At 39.3% G+C, this 23661-nt stretch overlaps 1 protein-coding gene across 7 annotated transcripts in view; it reads left to right on the top strand.

Annotated features, from left to right (window-relative positions):
- The window catches only part of MAP3K20 (mitogen-activated protein kinase kinase kinase 20), a 175270-nt gene that overhangs the window by 61849 nt on the left and 89760 nt on the right, over window positions 1–23661 (top strand). For all 7 annotated transcript variants that reach the window (XM_077883138.1, XM_077883139.1, XM_077883140.1 and 4 more), the window contains one exon: window positions 19811–19898. In XM_077883138.1, the coding sequence (XP_077739264.1) occupies window positions 19811–19898 (88 nt within the window). The remainder of the gene's footprint in view (window positions 1–19810; window positions 19899–23661) is intronic.

Here is a 23661-nt window from a genome sequence, read left to right as displayed (position 1 = left end):
CAACTGTGGAAGACACATAGAATTGATCCCAGTGTAGAATAGGTCTAAATATTTATAATGATAATGTTCATAACCCATATTTGGAGCTTCATACGTTCCAGGCAGTTTTCTTGGTGCTTCACATGCATGGACTCATTTACTACATAACGACAGTAAATTATATTCTAATGCTCCTTTTTTTTTTATAAAGGGTTTTCATATTTATTTGATTCTTAGCAAAATCCCGTGACATGCAGCCAGAGGAGACGAGGGAGATGTGACAGCTACATGTGACGTGGCGCCTTGGAGCAGGTCCCCAAACACACAGAGGACCTTAGCAGAGACCCTGGTGAAATCCAAAGTGCTAGGTTCCTGGTAACGAGCTGCGGCGACCTAGCTGTTCCCTGAGCCAGGGCTATCCACGTGTCTCTACTTCTTTTAATCTGAACTCAGTCTGGGGCGCCCGGGTGGCTCAGTGGTTGAGCAGCTGCCTTTGGCTCAGGGCGTGATCCTGGGGTCCTGGGATCGAGTCCCGCATCAGGTTCCCTGCAGGGAGCCTGCTTCTCCCTCTGCCTGTGTCTCTGCCTCTCTGTGCCTCTCATGAATAAATAAATTTATAGTTAAAATCTTAAAAACAAAAACAAAAACAACCCAGTCTAAAACCCAGCTTTTCTCTGAATCTAAAAATTGCTCCAGAATACTAAGTTTATTTTTGAAAATTCTAAATCCTATTTAGAAGTTTTTCCTGTTCCCTACTCCACAGAGTTCTAAAGGTTGAAAGGCTGGGTTGCTGTCCAGCACCCCGGGGAGTGGCGAAGCCGGACCCTGGAACCCCGGGCCACAAGTTCCCAGCTCAGTTGATTCATTGCCACCTCAGTAAAAAAAAGCACACTGCTTCCCACCTCAGCCTCCCCAATGGATAAGCTCTTCACTTTACAGCTGATAGGTCATTATGACCTGTGTTCACTACTGGGAAAATAACTCAAAAAATATATTTGCCATTGACTTTGAGCCAGTGGCCCTTCCATATTTGAATGAAGAATACAGTACATATTTGGGGGCCTATTTGATTAAACCAATACAATAGAAGCTTCACTATGATGAGTGATGACAGGTGGCTTGAAAAAGCTTGGGCAAAGACAAGTAATGTTCAGTTTCTTTCAGCTTGGCACTTTATTTGTTTTAAATAGTAGGAGACTTTAAGAGATTTATTGTGAGGCTTAAAGAATCGGGCCTAACACCTTTGGTCATCTTGCTGTATTTTTGGTCTTTGGATTAGAGGTTCTTCTGCTGGGTACGATTATTACCTGAATATGCTGGATGACATAGGCCTTCACTCTGTACGGATGCTGTATTCATTGGACCCTGGTCTGTGCTCAGTGTCCTGCCCAGACCTACATTTTGGCCTCTTTCCTTTTTTTTTCTTTTTTTCCCTCCCTCGTGGCCTCTTTCCTTTATGAGTTTCACAGTGCTGTTGCTGTCAGTCTTTGGATCTATTTTCAGCGATGCATAGTTCTAGCTGATGTTCTATATAGCTGAGTCCAGGGCCATGTATCTTAAACATTTTTTCTTTGACTCATTCTAGGTACAATTCCTAGCAGCTAACATTTATTGAGGAGAAACCGTGTGCCTGGCGTGTACTTTCCATTTAAATTTGGTCCTCATAGTTCTTTTAAGTAGATATCAGTTTTCTTAATTTTACAGATAAAGACCAAGCTCAGCAATATTAAGCGACTCACAGGTCCACACAGCTCATACATGATAGAGCTAATATTTAACCCCAGGGTTTTCTGACTCCAGAGTGACTGGACTACCATTCGCCTGGCCCCAGAACTACCCTCTGGGCCAGTAGGTCTAAATCCTGGCTTCATGTTAGACTCACCTGAGAGGCTTCCAAGAAGCACTCCGGCCTGAACTTCACCCCATACTAATTAAATCAGATTTAAGACAGAATGTTAGAGTTAAAGAGACTTTAAATCATTCATTCTATCCTTTATAACCTCCATATTTTGACATTTTATCAGTAGGTAAGCTGGCCCCGAATCACATAGCTGTCAAGTGTCAGAAGCAAAACTAGAATAATGAGGATCTCTTGATTTCTGATTCTAGAGTTCTTTCCATATTTGGGGCCAAATAAATACGTTAGAGTATTTACTATGTACAAAGTCCTAAGCACAAGTATAGTCATAGGTGAGTTTATTTATCCATATGTAATATCTAGAAAAATGTGTGCCTGTACATCTGTGTACATGTATATACACGTACATCTATGTGATTTTGGAAATTGATACTCATTGTGAGAGAAGCAATATTGCATCATGGTTGAAATCGTAGGCTTTCCGGCCAGACTGCCTGGTTTGAATTCTGCTTTAACTGCTTCCTAGCAATGTGACCATGGGCAGGCTACTTAATCTCTCTGTTCTTTGGTTTCTTAGAGGTAGACTGGGGATAGTAGTAGTGCTTACTTTGTGGATTAAATGAGCAAATGGATGTAAAGTGATGAGACAGTGTTGATACACAGGAAGCTTTCCGTAAGCATTGGGGAGTGTAATGTATGAGTAAGGATGTACTCAGCTTATAGCTTCTGGAACTCCATGGTTATTGCATTCACTGACTACAAAAGAATTATAATAATGATAGTATTTCTGTGATGTGGTTCATTTGCATGAAATCCCTTTCTCTCAGCCTTAAAGACATTTGTGTAGCTTTCTAGGGGGCTCTTAATAGGGTCTGTACACCCATGCTTTATAGTTCACAGTATTTTATCTGTCTTCTAAAACATGGTCGTGTTATAATAAATATATTTTCTTCTTTATCTCAGGGCCCACTATTACATCTCAGCCATTTTCAGCCATGACTTTCTGTGTGTTTTGTTAAATGCCTTGAGCTGCCAAAAGGTTGCTCTGATGCAGGTTGGTATATGGTATCAGTCCTCTCCTATGGTATATGGTATCCTCTAAATGGTTTCTATTTATTTACATGCAAAACAATTCCTGTCTCTTAAGAGTCATATGTAGTTGATAAATAGTATTATACAGAAAATCTTGATTTATTTTCTCTGGGATATTGAGTGATGAAGTCTTTTACATGAGAAAAGTTCTACCTGGAGAACTCCAAATATCAGCTAAGGCCTGTCCCTGATCTCTCCAGGGTTCTGTGCAACACTGGAAGAAATAAAAGGAATCCGTTACACAAACACTGCTTTAGTCAACCGGCATGGAAGAATGGATCCATTTACAGTACCATTAAGTACCATTTACCAAATGCCTTTAAAGGCGCTCTTTCTCTTCCTTTCTGTTCAGAGGTATTAAGGTATTAAGTAGAGTCACAGTCAGATTAAGGACACCAACTGACTCTTCCAGCAAAGAGAAAAATCGAAATTTGGGGTGAGGCAGTGTTTGGAAATGAGATAAAAATCTGAACTGAAATGGATATAGCAAGCAAGTTCAATTCAAGAACACAGGAAGTTACATGAGTCAGCTCTAGTAATTTGAAACGATTAGAATAGGCTATCATGAAAAGTAGTTTCCTGCTATAGGAGATCTTAAGGCTCCCAAGGATATAGTAAAGGTACCTCCTAGGCAAAGCTGTTAGCTATCCAAATAGCTCCCAAGTAAGGTAGCATTTGCTTTATGTGTTCAGAAATTTCATCTTCAGTGTTCGGTGGACCTAGGATGGATGCTAAATCACACTAACATATTTGACTCTGACTGAAGAATAAAACCAACTTGCCAATTTTAAAATTTTCTATTTGTAGGTGAGTTATATGGGAAACAGACTTACAAAGACATTGCTTTACGAGTGTGTGGATTCAGAGCATGGAGGCGTTAGTAACAGGATGTGAATATATTGTGAAACTACATTCTCTGTATTAGTCTTTTCACTTTTTAGGAGTTACTCCTAGTGAAATGCAACATGAAGGTCAGCATGGCATGTGTTGTCATGTTGCTGTGTCTTAGCAATTCCAATACCTATTTCTGTTTTCCCATGTAAACTTCATGTTCACAACCAAATGGAGGTGCTACTGCTCCTCATACTTGCTGCCCCATGCTGCCTCTCCACCAAAGCTCGTGCTATTTCTTCTGCTTGAAATGGCAGACCTTTCCCAGCTATTAATCAAAATCTAAATCATTCTTCATGGTCCAGTTGAAGCTTTCCATTAGCCCACACCTTCATCAAATCTGCACATGGATCCTCCACAGCACTTTGTTCTTCTGGTGGTTATTTTGCATCTTGTTAGTGGTTTATTTATTTTTGTTTGACTTACAATGCCTGTCTCATCCTTGTTTTCATTCATATCAGGATATAACACAAATATAGAAGCTAAAGACAAGATCAGAATGTTAAGGGGAAGAAGCATGGTTATATTTAGCTAGAAAACTCAGAATAGAAACTATGTAGAATATTTAAAAGAAAAGGCCAGAATTCAGTTATTAGGGAAATTTTAAGAAGGGAAAAACCCAGCCAAGTATTATGGGATTAAAGGGTGAGTAGGAAGTGAGGAAATAGAATTTAGGGTGAAGAATTATTTCAAGAAGTCTTGATGTTTAGGAAAGTAGCTTGAGAAGGAGATGAGAGTCAAGGAAAGTTGTTTGTTTCTTAGAGAGATGAAACTCAAGCATTTTTTAAACCTAAAGGAAAGACTTAAAGATTAAAGATTCCAGAATGGATAAAATTGACGGTGTATCATATCCTGAGGGAAGAGAGGGAGATATAAAGAGCACATGTGTTAGGTTAAGGTCTGGGGGAAGGAAGGTATCTTTTTCTCTGAGGCAGAAAGGAAGACCATAAGCATAAGGTAGGATAGCTGGAGGCAGTTATGCCTGTTTATTTCCCCAGTGAAGGACACTTATAGTAATCTGAGGATGACAGGGGTTAGACTAGCCAAAGGACAGAAGACTTGAGGTTTATTGTAGTCGACTCATGAAAATTATCTTGTTTATTTCCTGATATCCTCATTGTCTGTCTTCCCCCATAAGAAGATCTCCCCTTGTGGAGATCATAAGCTCCACAAGGCAAGGGTTTTGCTATCTGGTTGATCACTATCCCCAGCAGCAAAAATTGTGCCTGATACATAGACAGTATTTGTTGGGCGAATGGAGGATGAAAGGGGGAGCCAGTTGGAGATACTTGAAATGATCGTGATTCATCTTTTAGTTTTCGATAAATGTACAGACTATAGGTATACCATGTTAATTGTCTCAGGACATTTCTTTCATAAAAGCTTGTTTAAAAGCACTGAGAAACACAGAAAGGTAATTATTGGATTTTTCCATACTTAGAAATTGGTAGGATGAGAACTAGAGCTTTAGAATTTGGGCAATATTTGGCCAAAGAGTGTAAAGTTATGTGTAGTGTCCTGAAGACCCTTTTATTAGATGAACTTGATCACCAATAGCTTGGTCAATATGGCAGTAACTATTAGTTGTCTACCCAATATATATTCTCCTTGTCTTCCTTAGGATTCATGTAATGTCAGATGTGCTACTGTAGCTTAAAGCTACATTTCCCAGCCTTCTCCAAAAATAAGATGAGATTTCTGAGAAAGCTCTTTAAAGGATGCTGACCTAGGAGGAAACTGTTCCGTCCTTTCCTCCCTCCTGTTTCCTGGAATGTGAATATAATGGCTTGGAACCCCAGGAGTTATACTGTGACCATTAGGTAACCTTGAGGATGCAAACCAGTGCTAAAGATGGTGGGAAGGAGTATAGTTGTGGAGTGGCCATATTAGGCTTCCTGCAGCCTTCTTATTTTGAGACAATATAAACTGTTTTGTTTAAACTGCTGTTATTTTGGATCTGCTTCTTTCAGGAGAACAGTGGATTAGAAAGGAAAAATTGAAAAGAATTAAGATATAAGAGACATCAATGGGTCAACTAAGAGGAGTATTAATGGGAGTAGGGATAAGAGGTTGAGATGAGAACAGGGCTTCTACGTTTGAGATGGGTGGACAATGAAACAGTCTGAGGTATTGTCATAGGTTGACAAGAGAATGCTGTTGAAGTCTCCTGGAGAAGAGAAAGTCAAGGAAATAGTATTTTTATACACAGAGAGGTAACCCTTCAATTAGACCAGTGTATCTTTGAATTTTGGTTTCGTGGGTCACCAAGGATCTGTCTGTAGATCAGGAACCAAGAAGTCTAATTTGAGATGCTTACTTGTCGAAATGATTTAAAGCAACTAATAAAAATACAAATTGTGAGGTTAAAAAAATTAAAAATAGGGAAATGGGAGAGAGAGAGCCAACATGGTGAAAAAACAAAACGGAAGCAGGAATGAAGTTAATATGATAAAAACACACCCATGAGGTTCTCTGTGTTTTTAGATGTAGGCAACAAATTTCGTATAAGCTTTCCAGCAGTCAGCTTGAAAAAATGTAACACGATAGGTTGTTAAAATAATCACAGGAACAGTGGTAAAAACAAGTCAGTTCAGAAAAATTAGAAATATTTCTTTTACTAAGATTATTTTACTTGAATTATAACTATATGATTGAATTACATAATCAAAACACAAGAAATCAAACTTTTTCTTTAGGTGGAGGGAGAATATCAAGATAGCTTTTGGGAGAAACAAAATAAACAAGTTTACACCATACCCCAACATCAGGGTAAAAAGTGAATACGGTTGGGCGGCTCTACCTAAAGCCAATAATCTGTGTTTGCGTAATGACTGTTGTCTTTGCATAGATGTAGGTAAATAACCAAAAGACTGAAAAATAAAATGTGTCAAGAAAATTGGTAAGAATTAGAATTGTGAGGCTTGGGAGAAACTATCATGTAAAGTAGACTGTAGCCTTCAGGGGTTCTCTTCACTGTCTCCTACTGAGCACAAATACAGACTTAGATTTCAGCATGAAGGTTAGAAAAAGAAAGGTTATCGTGGTTGCTACTGATGGTTATTAGGTATTTGAGGCTCTTTTCATTAAACCTTTAGGGGAGGATGATCTTTTGCCTTTAAAAGTGGAATTGCTTTAAGGTGGGACTTGTGGTTAGGGGCAGTGAGAGAAAAGACTAGAAGACTTCAAACTCCTTCCATTCATCGGCGTCTGTGACTCCAGTTTATTTTTACCGCATGTTTGTTAGGGTTTAATATTTAAAAAAAAAGATCAGTAGTCTAGCAGGTGTCACATACATGCCTTTGTTATTAGTTGTTGTGTGAGTATGCTGACACAACCCACAAATAGTGAGATCATTAATTTAGCTGAAGGATCCAGGTATTCAAGATACTGTCTAAGTGGAGTCTACAAGATATTAAAGGACTTTTCAGACTATTTTAAAATTAAATTTGCCTGAATTCTTCTAAATTATTTTGCAGATTTCCATAATAAATGTGGCAAACATTTCTCTTATGGGATGTAAATAATCAAACTCTGTTGCACTGTAGAGTAATATTATAAAGCACTTAGCTAATCAGATTGTGAGAGTCGCTCAAAATTCCTAACCGTGTAATTTTTGCATAGAGAGAGGGTACTTCATGCTGTGCAATTAACTGGTTTTATTAGCTATAAATTTGGTTGTTGCTCGCTGGCCTGACAGGCTGGTGCCTGTGGAGAACTGGATCTTGGTTTTTGACTTGCTTCTGCACAGTCGAGTGTCAGGAAGGTGCGGGGATTTGTAGCAGGAGCAGCAGCCGGGGCCCTGAGAGGGAGTCGATGAGGAATTGTTTCTCACACTTGTGTCACTAACTAAAGAGAACGTTGGAATTTTCTAGGCCTTTCATAATTTCTGGATGTTCTATAAACTAACATTCCATTCCATATTCATATCAGGTTTATGAAATAACATGAGATGGTTTAGGGATTTTAAGCAGGACGTCAGACCACCTGTGTAGTCTGGCTTTGCCATTTATGGTACCCCTTGGGCAAGTTTTAAAAATTTCTCTGTGCCTAGATTTCTTCCCCTGAGTGAGAGTGATCATAGTGTAGGCCCTGGGCTCTGGGGATGCGGTGGGGAATGGAAGGTTCAATCTGCACCAGTGACTTGGCCTGGCTCATAGTAGGCACTCAGTAAATGGTAGCTATTATTGTGGAGGAGTCTGCAAATTGGAATGTCTTTGAGCAAGGGCAGCTTCTAATAAAAAATGTTTAGTTGAAAGGACTCATATTTTTATTAGATTTTTTTTTTTGAGAGAGAGAGAGAGAGAGAGGGAGGAAAGATATAAAAAGAAGCAGAGGTAGGAGATCTAGACTCAAATTATATTAGACTTCAACTCAGCTTATGGAAAGTGAACTTAAGTCAAAGACCCAGTTTTCTTCACTGTCAAACACAATAAAGTAGCTAACTTACTTGTGAGGGTTAGATAAGACAAGTGTTTTAGGGATTAGGGAAAAGCATGGAAATATTTTTATTTGAACATGGAAAATCACACATCGTAAAATAAATGAAGCTAATTAAAACAAGCACATTATGACAGTAGAATCCACTGCTGGGAAGGATCTGAATTTGCTCAGAAGCTTGACTTGAGTCTGAAGGATAAATTGATTATGAAGGGGAAAGCTGTCAGAGAAAGGAATTAGCGTTGAACACCTGGCATTTGCAGGGCACGGGAGTGGGATTACTGTCCCCATCTTACAGATGATGAGACTGAGGCCCAGAACGGTTTAACAACTCCGTCAGAGCCTCCACGTTATAAGTGGCATAGCCACCACTCATGCTCGAGCCTGTTTGACTGTAGAGGCTGTCCTAACACACCAGGGCTAATTACCTCAGTGCAGTTGATCAAATGTTTACTGAGAACCCACTCTGTATAAAGTAGTTAATAAGACATCAACTTAAAAAAAAAATGGATAGAAATTTAAAGCAGGAAGGAATCTGAAAAATAATTCTGTCCGACAAAGTCATTTTCTACAAAGAGAACAAGGTCCACAGTGACCAGGCAGCTTTGGGGCCATCCCCATTTTGGAATTAGAATGTAAATTCCACTCACTTGGCCCAGTATTTGATTAAATTATATTGCTGTTCAATCTTTTGAAAGCCTAATCCTTCATTAGTTCATACTTCAAGGCCTATTCAAGGCCTCCCTTCTTTAGGGAGGAGGAGGGGAGGTTCTGTATAATTTTAGCACCACGTGGTCTCAGTGACCAAGTTACAGGAGTTGTTTTATGAAAAGCAGGGTGCTTCGGGCCCTCAAATTGGGTAGGACTGTGCGTAGACAGGATGAAGAAATGGACCACATGCAACTTTTGCCACCCAAACTGAATGCAGATTGTTTACAACATTTCCCTGACCTTTTCATGCCATCACAGCGACACTCTCTTGTGAGCATTAAGAATGTGAAATCTCATAGCCTTTTGATGATTTGGAAAGCGCTCTTAAATCCCTGTTCGTAAATCTTCACTATTTGTCTGGTTCAGTTCTAGCTACCCTCCTAGCCTGCCAGGTTAGCCCGCCCTTAGTGGGGTATGTCCTTAACCAGAGAGCACCCTGACCTCTGGATAGGAGCCCAGGCTGCTGTCTCAACGGCCGCATGTCGAGTCTGCTGCAACCCACCAGGAAAACCATTGAGCAACAGGCTTCCCAGCACTGCTGATGTTTGTAATAAATCCCACATGGCTTCATCTTGGGTTGGTTCACCATGAGTGAGCAAAATGATTGGCTTATTTTTTCTTCTTAGTGCTTCTAGCCATTTTCCTTCCAAAGGAAAGTCTTCATGGTGTCAAACACTGTCAGGAAGATAGACTGTATGATATTATAGAACCTGAATTCAGTGCATTCATCCTGCATTATTTCCCTGAACACTTACTCTAAAGGACAGCATTTAAAAGAGAACCTACAGAACGGTGAGAGTTGCTCCTTGTCACATGACTGGGACTGAATGGGTCTGATTAAACCTAAGGTGACTCAGAGAGCATGACCCGTGCATGACCGTCTGGCAGTTAAATAAATACGGGATTTAATATTGAATATGAAAATCATCCAGGCCTGCTTTATAAGTTATTCTTGTGGCAAAACATTTTAAGGAGCAGAAGGGCTGGTTTTCCATCTTGCCATACATATAAGAAACAAAGCTTTTATTTGAGGAAAATGCTCCCAACTATGATACTCTTGGGGTAAAAATGCAGTTAATTAAGCAGTATTTTTGGGACACCCTGGTGGCTCAGAAGCATCTGACTCACTAGAATTCAGCTCAGGTCATGATCTCGGGGTTGTGAGATCAAGCCCTGCACTGGGCTCTGTGCTGAACATGGAGTCTGCTTGAAATTCTCTCTCCCCCTCTCCCTCTGTCTCCTTCCCCTGCTATCTCTCTCTGTGTCTCTCAGTAAATAAGTCCTACCTGTGCCTTGCCTGGAAGAGCTAGGTGTTGTGACCTTATAGATTTGTAAATACTGTTTTAGGACTTTTCAAATCAAGAGTTTCCCCTCATCCCTTACCTGCTGCCCAGTGCAGTAGTTCTGGGGTCTGTGGTGATAAAGAGAAGAGATCTGCACTGAAGAGAAGAGGTATTCTCTACTACGAAGACCAGTGGCTGCATCTTTTTGTCCTGTTCATAAGAGACCCAGTTGAAGCGCTGCAGACTTCTAGGACTCTAGCTCAAGCTGGCTCCCCTAACAGAACGTTAAAGACAGGGTGACTTATAATTGTCAGAGTTGTGGTGGCTGGGAAGTCTGAGATCAAGGTATTAGCAGGGCCTGGGCCTGTGAAGCCTGCTTCCCCATTCAGAGGTGGCCATCTTCTCAATGAGTCCTTACCTGGTAAGAGGGGCAAGGGGGCTCTCTGGGGTCCCTTTTGTAAGGGCTCAGTCCCGTTCCCGTTCCCGAGGGCTCTGCTCTCACAACCAGATCATCTCCCAAAGGCCCCACCTTCACCTGCCGTGACACTGGGGGTTAGATTTCAGCATATGAATTTTGGGAGGATACAAACAGTCTAGAGGGGGGAGCACCTAGCACAGTGTTCGGGTAGAAAAGTGGGTGCGGAAAGTGTGTGGGCTTGGCAAAAGGCTGGCTTACCCTCGGTGATTTTGGAACTAGAGTTGGTCCTTGAACAGTGTGGGGGTTTGCGGAGCCAATCACCTTCTGCCCCAAGGCCAGTCAGAACTCTGTAACTTTTGACTCCCCCAGAACTTAGGTACTGATAGCCTGCTGTTAACTGAAAACCCTACCGATCATGTGAACAGTTGATTAATACACATTTTGAATGTGTTGTGTTGTATACCGTATTTCTACAATAAAGCAAGCTGGAGAGGAGAAAATGTTATTAAAATCATTAAGAAGGGAAAACACATTTAAGGTACTATACCGTATTTATATTTTAAAAAATCCACCTTGGGACACCTCGGTGACTCAGCGGTTGGGTGTCTGCCTTTAGCTCAGGGCGTGATGTTCCGGGATCGAGTCCCACATCGGGCTCCCTGCATGGAGCCTGCTTCTCCCTCTGCCTGTGTCTCTGCCTCTCTCTGTGTGTCTCTCATGAATAAATAAATAAAATCCTAAAAAAAAAAAATCCAACTATAAGTGGACCCACGCAGCTCAAATCCGGATGGCTGTATATGGTCAAATATATTGGGTAGAAAATTGGAAATGGAAGGTACAGGACCAAGCAAGGTTCTACATTCCGAATCTGAAAAGGAGTACAATGTCAAACAAGGGCGTGCTGAGAGAATGGCAGAGCAGGAAAGGACTCTCAAGAAATTGTGCTCATGTGATAGCTTTGGACGGCAGAGGCCGCAGAGGTAAAGTACAGATCTTCACTCCGGAAGTTTAAATCAGCAGTGAGCTGGTGAGCATGAATCTCGGAGGGGACTTCTGCTGCGGCTGGGTAGGCTGCGTAATTGATCCACTGTCATTCTTAGGAAATCACAGCCTTAGTAACGACCCTTCTGCACGTGAAAGAACGGAATGCAAAAGGAAGCAGGTCTACACCCGCTGGCATCTTACTCTTCTCACTTTGCTCTTCAGAGTCAACATTTACTAACGCGGACTCTCTATAGCAGTTATTTAAACACACTAACTATCATTATCGTCAAAAACTGTGTGTTCGATCTGCAGAAAAGCTGGAGTGCTTCCTACGTGTAAAGCATTTGACCTCCTGCGGTGCTGTCCTAGACCATTTTGGGAGATGAGCGATGTAGAAAAGGCTTCCCTGAAGGGCAGCAGGCCACAGAGCAAATGTAAGAAGGGAGAGGAGATCATTTAATAAAAGTGCCAGATACCTAGTAGGTTGAAATCAGTCTAGATATCAGTTTCCTGTACCCGCATCTGTGGTCTCAAGGCCTCTCAGGACCTGTGGCCTGCTTCAAGAATGGCCCAGATGAATATTAGTTTGTTCCAGACCCAGGTCAGGCGAAACTCCCAGCTCAGAGGTTAACTGAACTAGTTTTTATAGGTCTAGGGTAGTTCTGGGAAGGTAAGGAAAGAATTTTACCCTTTCCTGATTCAATCCTGGAGAAAATCAAAATTTCCATGCAAGTATATATTTTTCAGTTTATATCTGTGTTTCCTGGTCATATATATTATGTATGTGTACTACTTTTTGTTATTGAAAACTTTTATAGGCCGAGGGCTGCCTGGGGGGCTCAGTAGGTTGAGTGTCTGCCCTCTGCTCAGGTCATGATCGCAGGGTCCTGGGACTGAGCAGGGAGCCCAAAGTGGGGCTACTCCCTTCCCCTCTGCTCTTCCCCCCTGCTTGTGTGCTCTCTCTCAAATAAATAAATAAATAATCTTATAAAAAATTTAAAAATTGGGGCACCTGGTGACTCAGCAGTTGAGCATCTGCCTTCGGCTCAGGTCATGATCCCGGAGTCCTGGGATCGGGCTCCTGCAGGCAGCCTGCTTCTCCCTCTGCTTCTCCCTCTGCCTGTGTCTCTGCCTCTTTCTATGTCTGTGTGTCTTTCATGAATAAATAAATAAAATTTTTTTTAGAAATTTAAAAATTATATAGGTTTATTGTAAAGAATTTTATTTTTTATTTATTTATTTTAGAGATTTTATTTATTCATGAGAGACACAGAGAGGCAGAGACACAGGCAGAGGGAGAAGCAGGCTCCATGCAGGGAGCCCGATGTGGGACTCGATCCCAGGTCTCCAGGATCACACCCTGAGCCAAAGGCAGACGCTCAACCGCTGAGCCACCCGGGCTGCCCAGGTTTATTGTAAAGAATTTTAGAAATGCATACAAATTTAAAATCATTTATGATTCTGCTACCTAGAGATGACCATAATTAATATTTTCTCTCTTCTCAGTCTCTCTTACATAATTTGTTTTTTAAAAGTGTGGGATGGTCTCCTATCTTCTTAAGTTTTGAGGGAATATCCTGAAGTTGGATCATATTGGTAATTTGGAAAAAGCCTTTGACCTTGAATGCACAGTGGGAAGGACACTACTTCCTTTGAAGCGTCGAATGAGCCAACTCTTTTTTTTTTTTTTTTTTTTTTTTTACTATCATATTCTGAGGGAATCAGAGAATCTTAGGATTGGTGAGGACCTCAGAGAGCCAGGTCCCTGGAATGTTTTAAATGTCACATGCACCAGAGGACAAGAAGGAGCAGCTGACATTCGTGGACAGCAGATGTGAACCTTGGATTTTATACATCTACTATCTTTGTTGTCATATCACGTCATAGGCAGAAGGATACAATCCTGCTGTCATGTGGAGGATAATGGTTGTTGACAACCAGGGAGGAAAGCCTGTTCCTAAGATAATATGTAGAGACTGCCAGCTTAATGATGTGGGTCTTCATAAACGATTTGATTTCTTTCATTAGTGTTGTCTATAGATCAATAGAGTGCTGTCGGTAGTTTTATTTCTTTCAAAAAGAAAGTCAACTCAATTTTATTAATATATTTATGACAGAAGCACTTAGTGGCTCAGTCCATTAAGTGTCCAACTCTTGATCTAAGCTGAGGTCTTGACCTCAGGGTCATGAGTTCAAGCCCCACATTGGACCCCATGCGGGCTTGGAGCCTGCTTAATATATATATATATATTTGTCACACAAATACATATAGCCTGTATCAGTGGAACGCGAAACTGTAAAACAAGCTTTAAAAACAATCTTTAAGGATTTTATGGCAGCTCTCCAATATTAAACAAATTTAAACTTGGGATTAGGTTGAAAAACTTTTAGTTATAAAATAAATCATGGGGATATAATATATATACAGCATGTGACTACAGTTAATAATGCTGTATTGTATATTTGAAAGTTGCTAAGGCAGTAGGTCTTAAAAGTTCTCATCACAAGAAAAAAGAACTTGTCACTGTGTGTGGTGATGGGTGTTAATGACTTATTGTAGGGATTAGTTTTCAGTATATATAAATATTGAGTTATCATGTTTTACATCTGAAACTAATACAATGTTATGTGTCAAATATATCTCAGGGTTTTTTTTTTTTTTTTCAAAAAGGCAGTTTTGCCAAAATAGAAAATAAGTTTTGAATTGAGGGAAAGGGACTGCTCTAAAGATGAAAATACTAATCGATTTAAAATCTTCTTTTAAGACTATTGGAAGTACTTTAAAGGAAGAGGATTAAAACTCAAATTCCCTTAAATTTATTTAAATTATAATATTTACTTAAATTTAGTTTAAATTATAATATTTAACTTCTCTTAATCTCTCTGAATCGGGCATTTGGAACTGGTATGTTGGTCGACTCCTAAACGTGGCAAACTGAATTAATGGCTCCTCTGTCCATATAAACATACAGAAATGCCAGATAAAATAAAGCTAACAAAATACCTGCTCCCCCTGGATCTGTTAACTAAAACTCCTGTATTCCTTCCCAAAAATAAAGAAGAAAAGAAGTAGGGAGGGAGGGAAGGGGGAGAGAATTGGGAAGAAAACAGGCCGGCTGGAAACAGTGGGAGCAGCTGCACATCTTACTGTAAACACAGCATCTGTATAGACATTTTTGTACTGTGATGAGGTCATTTTTATGGATATACTGTGGTTACCTCCTTTCTATATCAGATTGGGACCCTTAAGGAGAGTCTTTGAGCTGAGTTAAAACTGTTGTATTCTGTCACAGACTTCCCTTACTTCATTAAATCTTAATCTGGAAAACTACTTATTTACCCAAGGATATTTAGACCTTGAGTTCTGTAACTTTGAGATGACTGTCATGTGTGTATGTATGCACATGTACACATACATATATATAAATATATATAACAGTCGAATAGAATTTTTTAAGAGCTCTCCTATTTTATTTATTAAATTTAATTTTATTTAAATTCAATTAATTAACATATAGTGTATTATTAGTTTTAGAGGTAGAGTTCAGTGCTTCGTCAGTTGCATATAACACCCAGTGCTCATTTCATTACGTGCCCTCTTTAATGCTCATCACCCAGTTACCCATCCGTCACCCTTCTCCCCTCCAGCAACCCTCAGTTTGTTTCCTATGGTTAAGTCTTCTGGTTTGTCTCCTTCCCTGATTTCGTCTTGTTTTATTTTTCCCTCCCTTCCCCTATGCTCCTGTTTTGTTTCTTAAATTCCATATGAGTGAAATCATATAATTGTCTTTCTCTGATTGACTTATTTCACTTAACATAATACCCTCTAGTTCCATCCATGTTGTTGTAAATGGGAAGATTTCTTTTCCTTTTTTTTTCTTTTAATGGTTGAGTAGTATTCCATTGTGTATATATACCACATCTTTATCCATTCATCTGTTGACGGACATCCAGGTTCTTTCCATAGTTTGGTATTGTGGACATCGTGGCTAGAAACATTGCGGTGCAGGTACCTCTTCAGATCACTACATTTGTATCTTTGGGGTTAAATCCCTAAGTAGTGCGGTTGCTGGGTCATAGGGCAGCTTTATTTTCATCCTTTTGAGGAACCTCCTCCATACTGTTTTCCAGAGTGGCTGCACCAGCTTGCCTTCCTACTGCAGTGTAAGAGGGTTCCCCTTTCTCTGCATCCTTGCCAACACCTGTCGTTTCCTGACTTTTTAATTTTAGCCATTCTGACTGGATTTTTTAAAACATTGTTTATTGTGGTAAAATATATATAGAATGAAATTTGCCATTTTAACCATATTTAAGTGTATACTTTGGTGGCATTAATTGCATTCACAGTGTTGTACAGCCATCACTACAATCTATTTCCAAATTTTTTTCATCACACCAACAGAAACTTTACACATTAAGCAGCATCTCCCCAATTCCCTCCTCCCCCAGTACTGGTGTAACCTTTAGTCTGTTTTCTTTATTTCTGAATTTGCCAATTCAAGATATGTCATAAAAGAAGGGTCATACAAAATTTGTCATTTTGTGTCTGGCTTATTCACTTAGCATAATGTTTTCAAGGTTCATCTGTGTTGTAACATGTATCAGAACTTAATCCCTTTTTGTAGCTAAATTAATATTCTATTGTATTTATATATCGCATTTTGTTGATTTGTCCATCAGTTGATAACACTTGGTTGCTTCTACCTTTTGGTTATTATGAATAATGCTGCAGTAAACACTGGCACACACTTATCTGAGAAATACACAGATTTTTTTATGTAGAATATTAAGTCATCTGCATTTCCTATGTTGATCAAAATTATTTCAGTATAACTTAAGTATACACAATATAAAACTAAGAACTACTGCTTTTTTTTAAGATTTTATTTTTAAGTAATCTCTATACCCAACATGGGGCACAGACTCACAACCCCAAGATCAAGAGTCACATGCTTTACTGACAGAGCCAGCCAAGCACCCCAGAACTCTTCATGCTTATAGCTCTTGTAAAATCAAAACCAATTTTTCAATTAAGTAAAAATAAAGCTATAAAGTCAGTATAACTAAAATGAACAATTTTCATCAAATTACATTTACTGAAAATAAATGACTTTTGTTGACATTGATAATGTAAAAAGATATTTTTTTGTCACCATGGACCATTATATTTAGCCTTTATCATTATTATGGTTCTTTAGGGATCCCTGGGTGGCTCAGCGGTTCAGCACGCCTGCCTTTGGTCTAGGGTGTGATCCTGGACTCCCAGGATCGAGTCCCACATCAGGCTCCCTGCATGGAGCCTGCTTCTCCCTCTGCCTGTGTCTCTACTTTCTCTCTCTCTCTCTCTGTCTATCATGAATAAATAAATAAAATCTTAAAAAAAGATTGTTATTATGGTTCTTTATAACCGTGAACTTTTTTAGACCACTAATCTGTTATTTTGATGGCCAGTCTATTTGCTAGAGTATTCCAAAATAATAAATCTGGAAAACAACAATTTAAAGAAAAGCTTTCTGTTACTACAACTGTTGCATTAATGAACTGTTGGCAAGTCAGTGTCTATAAGGGCAAACCTACAGAAGACATCCACCTGCTGTCAGATACTGACTGCTACAGCACAGACTTTAGTCATTTGGTTAATCCCACAGTTATTTCTGTTGGAGCCAGCTTGAGTTGGTAACATCATAATATCACTTGATCTTCCTTTATTGCAAATGCCACTTATTTATTTAGTCTATCTCTGCTTATTATACCATCATTTCCATGGAACTAGTGCAGCACTCTAAAGTAGTATGTTGTTTTGGGATGTTAAATCAAATTCTTAGTTTGTTAAATTAGAACCTAAAGTTTTACTTACTCTGTGAAAATCTCTTTTACTTAGAAATTATATCTCAAGAATTTAGTTTTTCCTAACGCTAAAAAATTTTTAAATGAGCATAACAGTGGGACATAAAATAATGGTTGTTATTTTAACATCAGCAAATGTTTACCAGCACTTGAAAGATAAATTCTGTCTCTCCAAGGCATCACTTGGCAATATCTTAAATGTAAACATGAAAATTAGCTGGAACATTGAAAATCCCCTGTGGTGCTGAATTATAAAATGGTCATCCAAAGATTTAGAATATTCCTTTTTTTTTTTTTTTTAAGTTCTGTGCCCAACATGGGATCAAGAGTTGAAAACTCTACTTACTAGCTGAGCCAGCCATGCATCCCTTAGAATATTCTTGTATTCATTCTTTCTTGATACAAATATTTTTTTAAGATTTTATTTTTTTAAGTAATCTCTGCACCCAACATGGAGCTCAAATTTACAATGCTGAGATTGAGTTACATGCTCTACTGACCGAGCCAGCCAGGCACCCCTTGATACAAACATTTTTAATGTTCACAGAATTTAGATACCCCAAAGAATATACCCAAACATACCAAAGGATAACACTCCCTTATTTTGACAAATATTGGTTCAAACCCTAATGCTTTACTTGCAATAAATTCTAATGCTTTACTCAGAAAGAGTTCTTCTGCTTTAAAAATAGGGGGTACTTAGGTTTTCCAAACCTCACATGAACTTTTTTAAAAGATTTTTTTTCATTTATTTGAGAGAGAGAAAGAGAGCAAGCATGGGAGAGGGGTGAGGGAGAGGGAGAAGCAGACTCCCTGCTGAGCAGGGAGTCCAAGTTGGGGCTCAGTCCTAGGACCTCAGGATCATGACCTGAGCCAAAGTTAGACGCTTAACTGACTGAGCCATCCAGGCGCCCTCATTTATTGTTTCTAATAGAATTGCCATATGGATTAATAATTGTCTTGCTTAGTTAATGCATTTTCTTTCTACTTGGAAAACTATGAGAAGTTCATTTGATGAACATAGAACCTCTGCACACAGTAGGCACTCAGTGAGTGTGAGAGAAGTGTTTTGATTGCCTCCTTCAACAGTTGTATTAGTAAAAGAGAAACACTGTCAAAGAAACCTTGATAAATGTCTCATCCAGTTGATGACAATTTTCCTTTCTCTTGATTCCATATTGACCCTATGCAAACCCTTAAGCTTCCATTTGTACCTAGCTATACCACCTTAAAAACAATGTTTTTCATGAAATCCCAATTCCTATCCTGTGACAAAAAATTTGTAACAAATAATACTAATTTACATTGTGCTGGTTCCCAAAGAGAAGTCCCCTTTCTCCCCAGGTCTTATTTATTTTTCTTTAATTACTTACCATCTTGATGAATACCCTTTCTGGAATGGGGAATTATGAAACTCCTATTTGCATACTGACAATAACATCCTTTTCATTTAAAAATATTAAATTTTTTTTGTACCTAAGTGATTTTGTAACTAACTGTATTTATAATTCCTGGTAAGCCATGTTTTAGCTCCACAAAAGTAATAAGTACATGTGATTTAGTTAATTTAGAAAATGTCCTTCTGTAGACATTAGCAGATATACACTGTGGTATCTCTGTTTTTTCATTTAAAAAACTAAGTTTAATAAATATTTTTTTATGATGTCACTCTGCAGTACAGTTTTCTGGTATTTAATACATTTCACATGTAAAGTATGGCTTTCTACTTCCCAAATCACTACTGAAGGTCAGGAATCTACTTATAGCCTTCCCAGTACCTTGCTGCATACAGTACAAGAGCAAGAATATATTCTGAATGATTAGATAAATCATATAAATGAGTATGACCTGAACCTATTTCAGTAAGAGTTAAATCATCTGTTGATTTTGTCACGACTGTTCATCTAACCAATAGAAGTCCATCCAGTCTTGATTCTCCTACAAGGAGTATGATACAGAAAAAAAAAACATATTCAACTCTTAGGAAGAAGGCTCTTCTATAAACACATACGGCCTCTCCCCACGTCGTCACCCTCCTCCTCTACCTGTCGTGCTGGCTTGCCATGAAGCACCCTCTCTTGCAGCCACTTCAACCCCATTTCCTTTGTAAATGGTCAGAAGGCTTCAATAGAAATTCTTAAACTTTCCAGAATGCTGCTAAGGATAGCGTTCCTTCCATCAGCATCACGTACTTGTTGAGCACACATGTATCTCTGCAAATGTATGTAAAAGGAAATTGAATGGGAAGCCTATTTTAGGAGACTCATAAACATGAAATTTTATGTAACTCTGTATTTGATTTTCGTACAGGCAGAAATACTCAGTGTCCTCAGTCACAGAAACATCATCCAGTTTTATGGAGTAATTCTCGAACCTCCCAACTATGGGATCGTCACAGGTAGGCACGCATTATTTGACTTCTTTCTTCCCCCAATTACGTAGCTTTAGATTCCTTAATATGCTAAAAGGCTTAATATTAGGTTCAGTCATGAATTGTGTGCTACTGTCAGATGTCACTTTTGTTGCTATAAAGCATTAATAAAACTGATTATATCAATATAATTAAGAATGGTGTTTCCACTTCTACCCATGTTTAATTGTGCTAATTATATCTGTGTAAATGCTATTTAAATGCACTCGCAGCTGCAATACCAATATTTAAAGGTGCCGTTTAACTAAAATTTCGTTTAATTAGCTGAAATGAGCGATGTTTTTTGTAACTCTGTGACCTTTTACAAATTAAGATTTCTTGAGCTGTTCGTGGTGTAATTCTTTGCAAGGTATTTTAATCCCATTAGAGCATTCTTTCTTCAAGGTCTCTGACGTGAGGACAGTATTTTTCAGGTTTGGTCATCTGGGTTGGTAATGACCTTGATCTAAATTATCACATGTGGAGCAGCAGTTTATAACTGATGGGAATACCCTTTCCAAAGAGGAGCACACAGAAAATTTTGCCATATAACAACAAAGAAAGACACATATTTTTAATACTTTGTGCTTGTAATTGTACAATCCAATGAGTAGCTTTAGGTCCATAATAAGTGTAACGTTCAATTTATAAGAAGTAACTTTGTCAGGTTCTTTGTCATGACAGTTCTTTGATTAAAACAAAACCAACAAGAAAACCTTAAAAGATTAACTCCATCTTTTTCTGCTGCAGCGTTAACAGCCTGGACTATACAGAGAGAAACAACAAAACACCCTCAGTAAGGAGCCTTGGCTTAGGTACCCTTTAGAAATGATCTCATCTAATATTTATAAGGACCCCACGAGATAGGTAAAATAATTTCTATAAATTTTATAAATAAGATACTAAAACCCTAACTTTTAAGTACCTTTCCCAAGGTCATCCAGCTAGTGGTAGAAGCACTAGTATAAATTTCTCAGGTTGATCTTCCACAGAAGCTCCTCTTCCTAGGCGCAGGCTAGAGTCCAGAAAGCTGAGTGCCTTAGTTCTTACCCTCACGGCGACATGGTTGCTGTTATTTTCCATTTTCAGGTAGCAAGCAGTTTAACATGCTTTTATTCTGGTAAATAGCATTTGTACCTAAGTTCTTACGTGGAGGGAATTTTATCCCCATTCAGCTCTGTTTAGATCTGTGCCTAAAACGGGGTAAGGTGGTAGCTTTCGTTCTGGAGCTTGTACATTTCCTATTAACCTGAACACCTAAGAATCGGTTATATTGTGGGGGTATAAACCACGATTCATCTTTTAAGTCCTATTCCTGATTTAAAGTTAAATCCTGTCTCTGACTCACTTACCATTTCCTAGTCCATCATACTTACTTTTACTAGTTAGTTTTACCTTAAAAATTTGAATCCAGGGATGCCTGGGTGGCTCAGTGGTTGAGCATCTGCCTTTGGCTCAGGGCGTGATCCTGGAGTCCCAGGATCGAGTCCCTTATCGGGCTCCCTGCATGGAGCCTGCCTCTCTGCCCGTCTCTGCCTCTCTCTGTGTGTGTCTTTCATGAATAAATAAAATTTTAAAAAACTTTGAATCCAGTTTTCTTTTCTTTTTTTAAAAATATCTTATTTATTTATTTCAGAGAAGACTCAGAGAGAGAGAGTAAGCAAGCATACACATGAGCCAGGAGGAGGGGTAGAGGGAGAAGGAGAAGCAGGCTCCCTGCTGAGCAGAGAGCCCACCATGCGGCTCGATCCCAGGACCCTGAGATGATGACCTGAGCTGAAGGCAGATGCTTAACTGACTGAGCTACCCAGGCGCCCCTAAATCTAGTTGTCTGATTCTTGTTTGTGGCTTAAGTTACTCTTATCTAGCAGATGAAAGTGTGGTACTCCAAAGAGATTAGAAACTGTGCTTCTTGTCTAGTAACCCTGGCCTTTAACGCTTTTGAGTGGAAGTCATTTTAGTTTTAACGAACTCAATGGACTATTCATGAAGTTTTCTAGTTTCTTGAGGTGAGAATGAGAAATAGAAAAAGGGATTTAAGTCATGGTGTGCATTCCTTTTTTCCAAGAATTTATTCTGAGTTCCAGGAGGAGGTGAAACACATTCATTCACTTTTAGCCAGCATACGTAACCCAGGTCTTATTCAAAAGAGAAAGAAAGGATCCAAGGAGAGTTGGATGACTAAGTTTGATTTTACTTATTTATGGCCTAGCCAGTCCTTTGTTTCATGCACCCCTTTGGCATTCCCTGCTCATACCTATACCTACCCCAGATCTTTGTTTATAATTGATTAGTTCTTTTTAGATCTATAGCTGTTTCCCTGTAGAGCCAGTAATAAGCAACTGTTAACATTAAACATTTCTTTAAAATACCAGTTTCACAACTGTCAGGTAATAGTAAACTGTGTATTTGTAACTCTTTTATTGACTTGTAAGGCTGATTATTAAAGACACTTCTTAGCCAAGTTTTGGTGTTTATTAATTTGATAAGATTATTTTTTCCCCTGGAGAAACTTGTTTTAATTATTTACAAGTATCTCTCAAAGAAATATCTGTACTCTTCAAACAACTTTCTGCAGCTTAAAGGTCAAGCCGAGTTCTGTGCATGGGTAGCAGCAGTCTCTTTACCAACAGAGCCTAGTTTGGGAGATCAGATGGGTTGGGGATGATAGCACTCATTCTGCCTCTTGAAATGAACACAAATAAGTCTTAATATGGGGAGCTTCGGAGAGAAAGGAGGGCCAAAGAGGCACGAAAGGCCTTGATCACCCAGCTCAGCTGGCTCCCCTTCTTTTGAACTCTGTCATCTTCCTCAGATGTTGGGGTTCTGAGAGGGAAAACTTGCATGGCTTGAATTCATTCCACTTGAGTTCCTTAATAGAAAAGGTTGTTGCGGCAAGCAGCTGTTGTCACTCAGACGGAGCACTTGAAAGAATGATTTATCGGCATGTTGGAATGGAATGCACGCTGGTATGGGAATTGGGAGATGTGAGTCTTGTCATGATTCTGCCAAAGCTGCATAGATGGGTCTCTGATGATCTGTGTCTCGGTTTTCTCCCATGTGAATGAAGGGATTGGAATAGATGGTTTCTGGGCTGGGCGTGTGTATGTGTGGGACTGTGTGTGCGTGTGCATTGAAATTTTCATCACAGACTTAGAAAACCTGCTTATAGGGGGACCCGGGGAAGAGTCCAAGAGGCAGCCACCGCTTGATTTCCCTTGAAGGGGAGGTGAGCATCTTTCCCCCAGATCTACGAAGAAATAGAGTGACTAGAACCTCAGATTCCAAAGTCAAGAGAAACAATACAATAACAGGAATGGATCAGATTTTCTCTGATCTTTGGAAACCTCTTAATTCTGTACTACTCCCATTCTTTTTTATCTTTTTTTTTCTTTCCTTTACAAGTATTTACACAAATACTTGATGGCTAGGAGTGTAATGGTGAGATAATGCCTGGGGAGTCTGTGGCTGTTAGAGTCTGGGTTATGTAGTTCTTTGTAGCCAGATTGACCAGGAACAGCTGCACAAAGGACCCAGAGGAAGACTGAGTCCCAGGACTCCAGAGGAGGGCAGCTGAGGGTCTCTGAGCCCTGGGGAATTACGTATTTGTGTTCTAGGGCTGCTGTCACCTCTTAAATTTGCTGCTGATGGTACATGACCTCTTATCACTACTCTAATAAGAGAGGATACTAGTTCTATATGATTCTTCGATAGGCCCAAATTCTCATTTAACTCAACCATGGAAAACATT

This window comes from Canis aureus, chromosome 34, assembly GCF_053574225.1.
Source record: "Canis aureus isolate CA01 chromosome 34, VMU_Caureus_v.1.0, whole genome shotgun sequence".
Lineage (NCBI taxonomy): Eukaryota > Metazoa > Chordata > Mammalia > Carnivora > Canidae > Canis > Canis aureus.
Note: the sequence above shows the minus strand (reverse complement) of the source record. Positions and strands in the feature narration are given on the sequence as shown.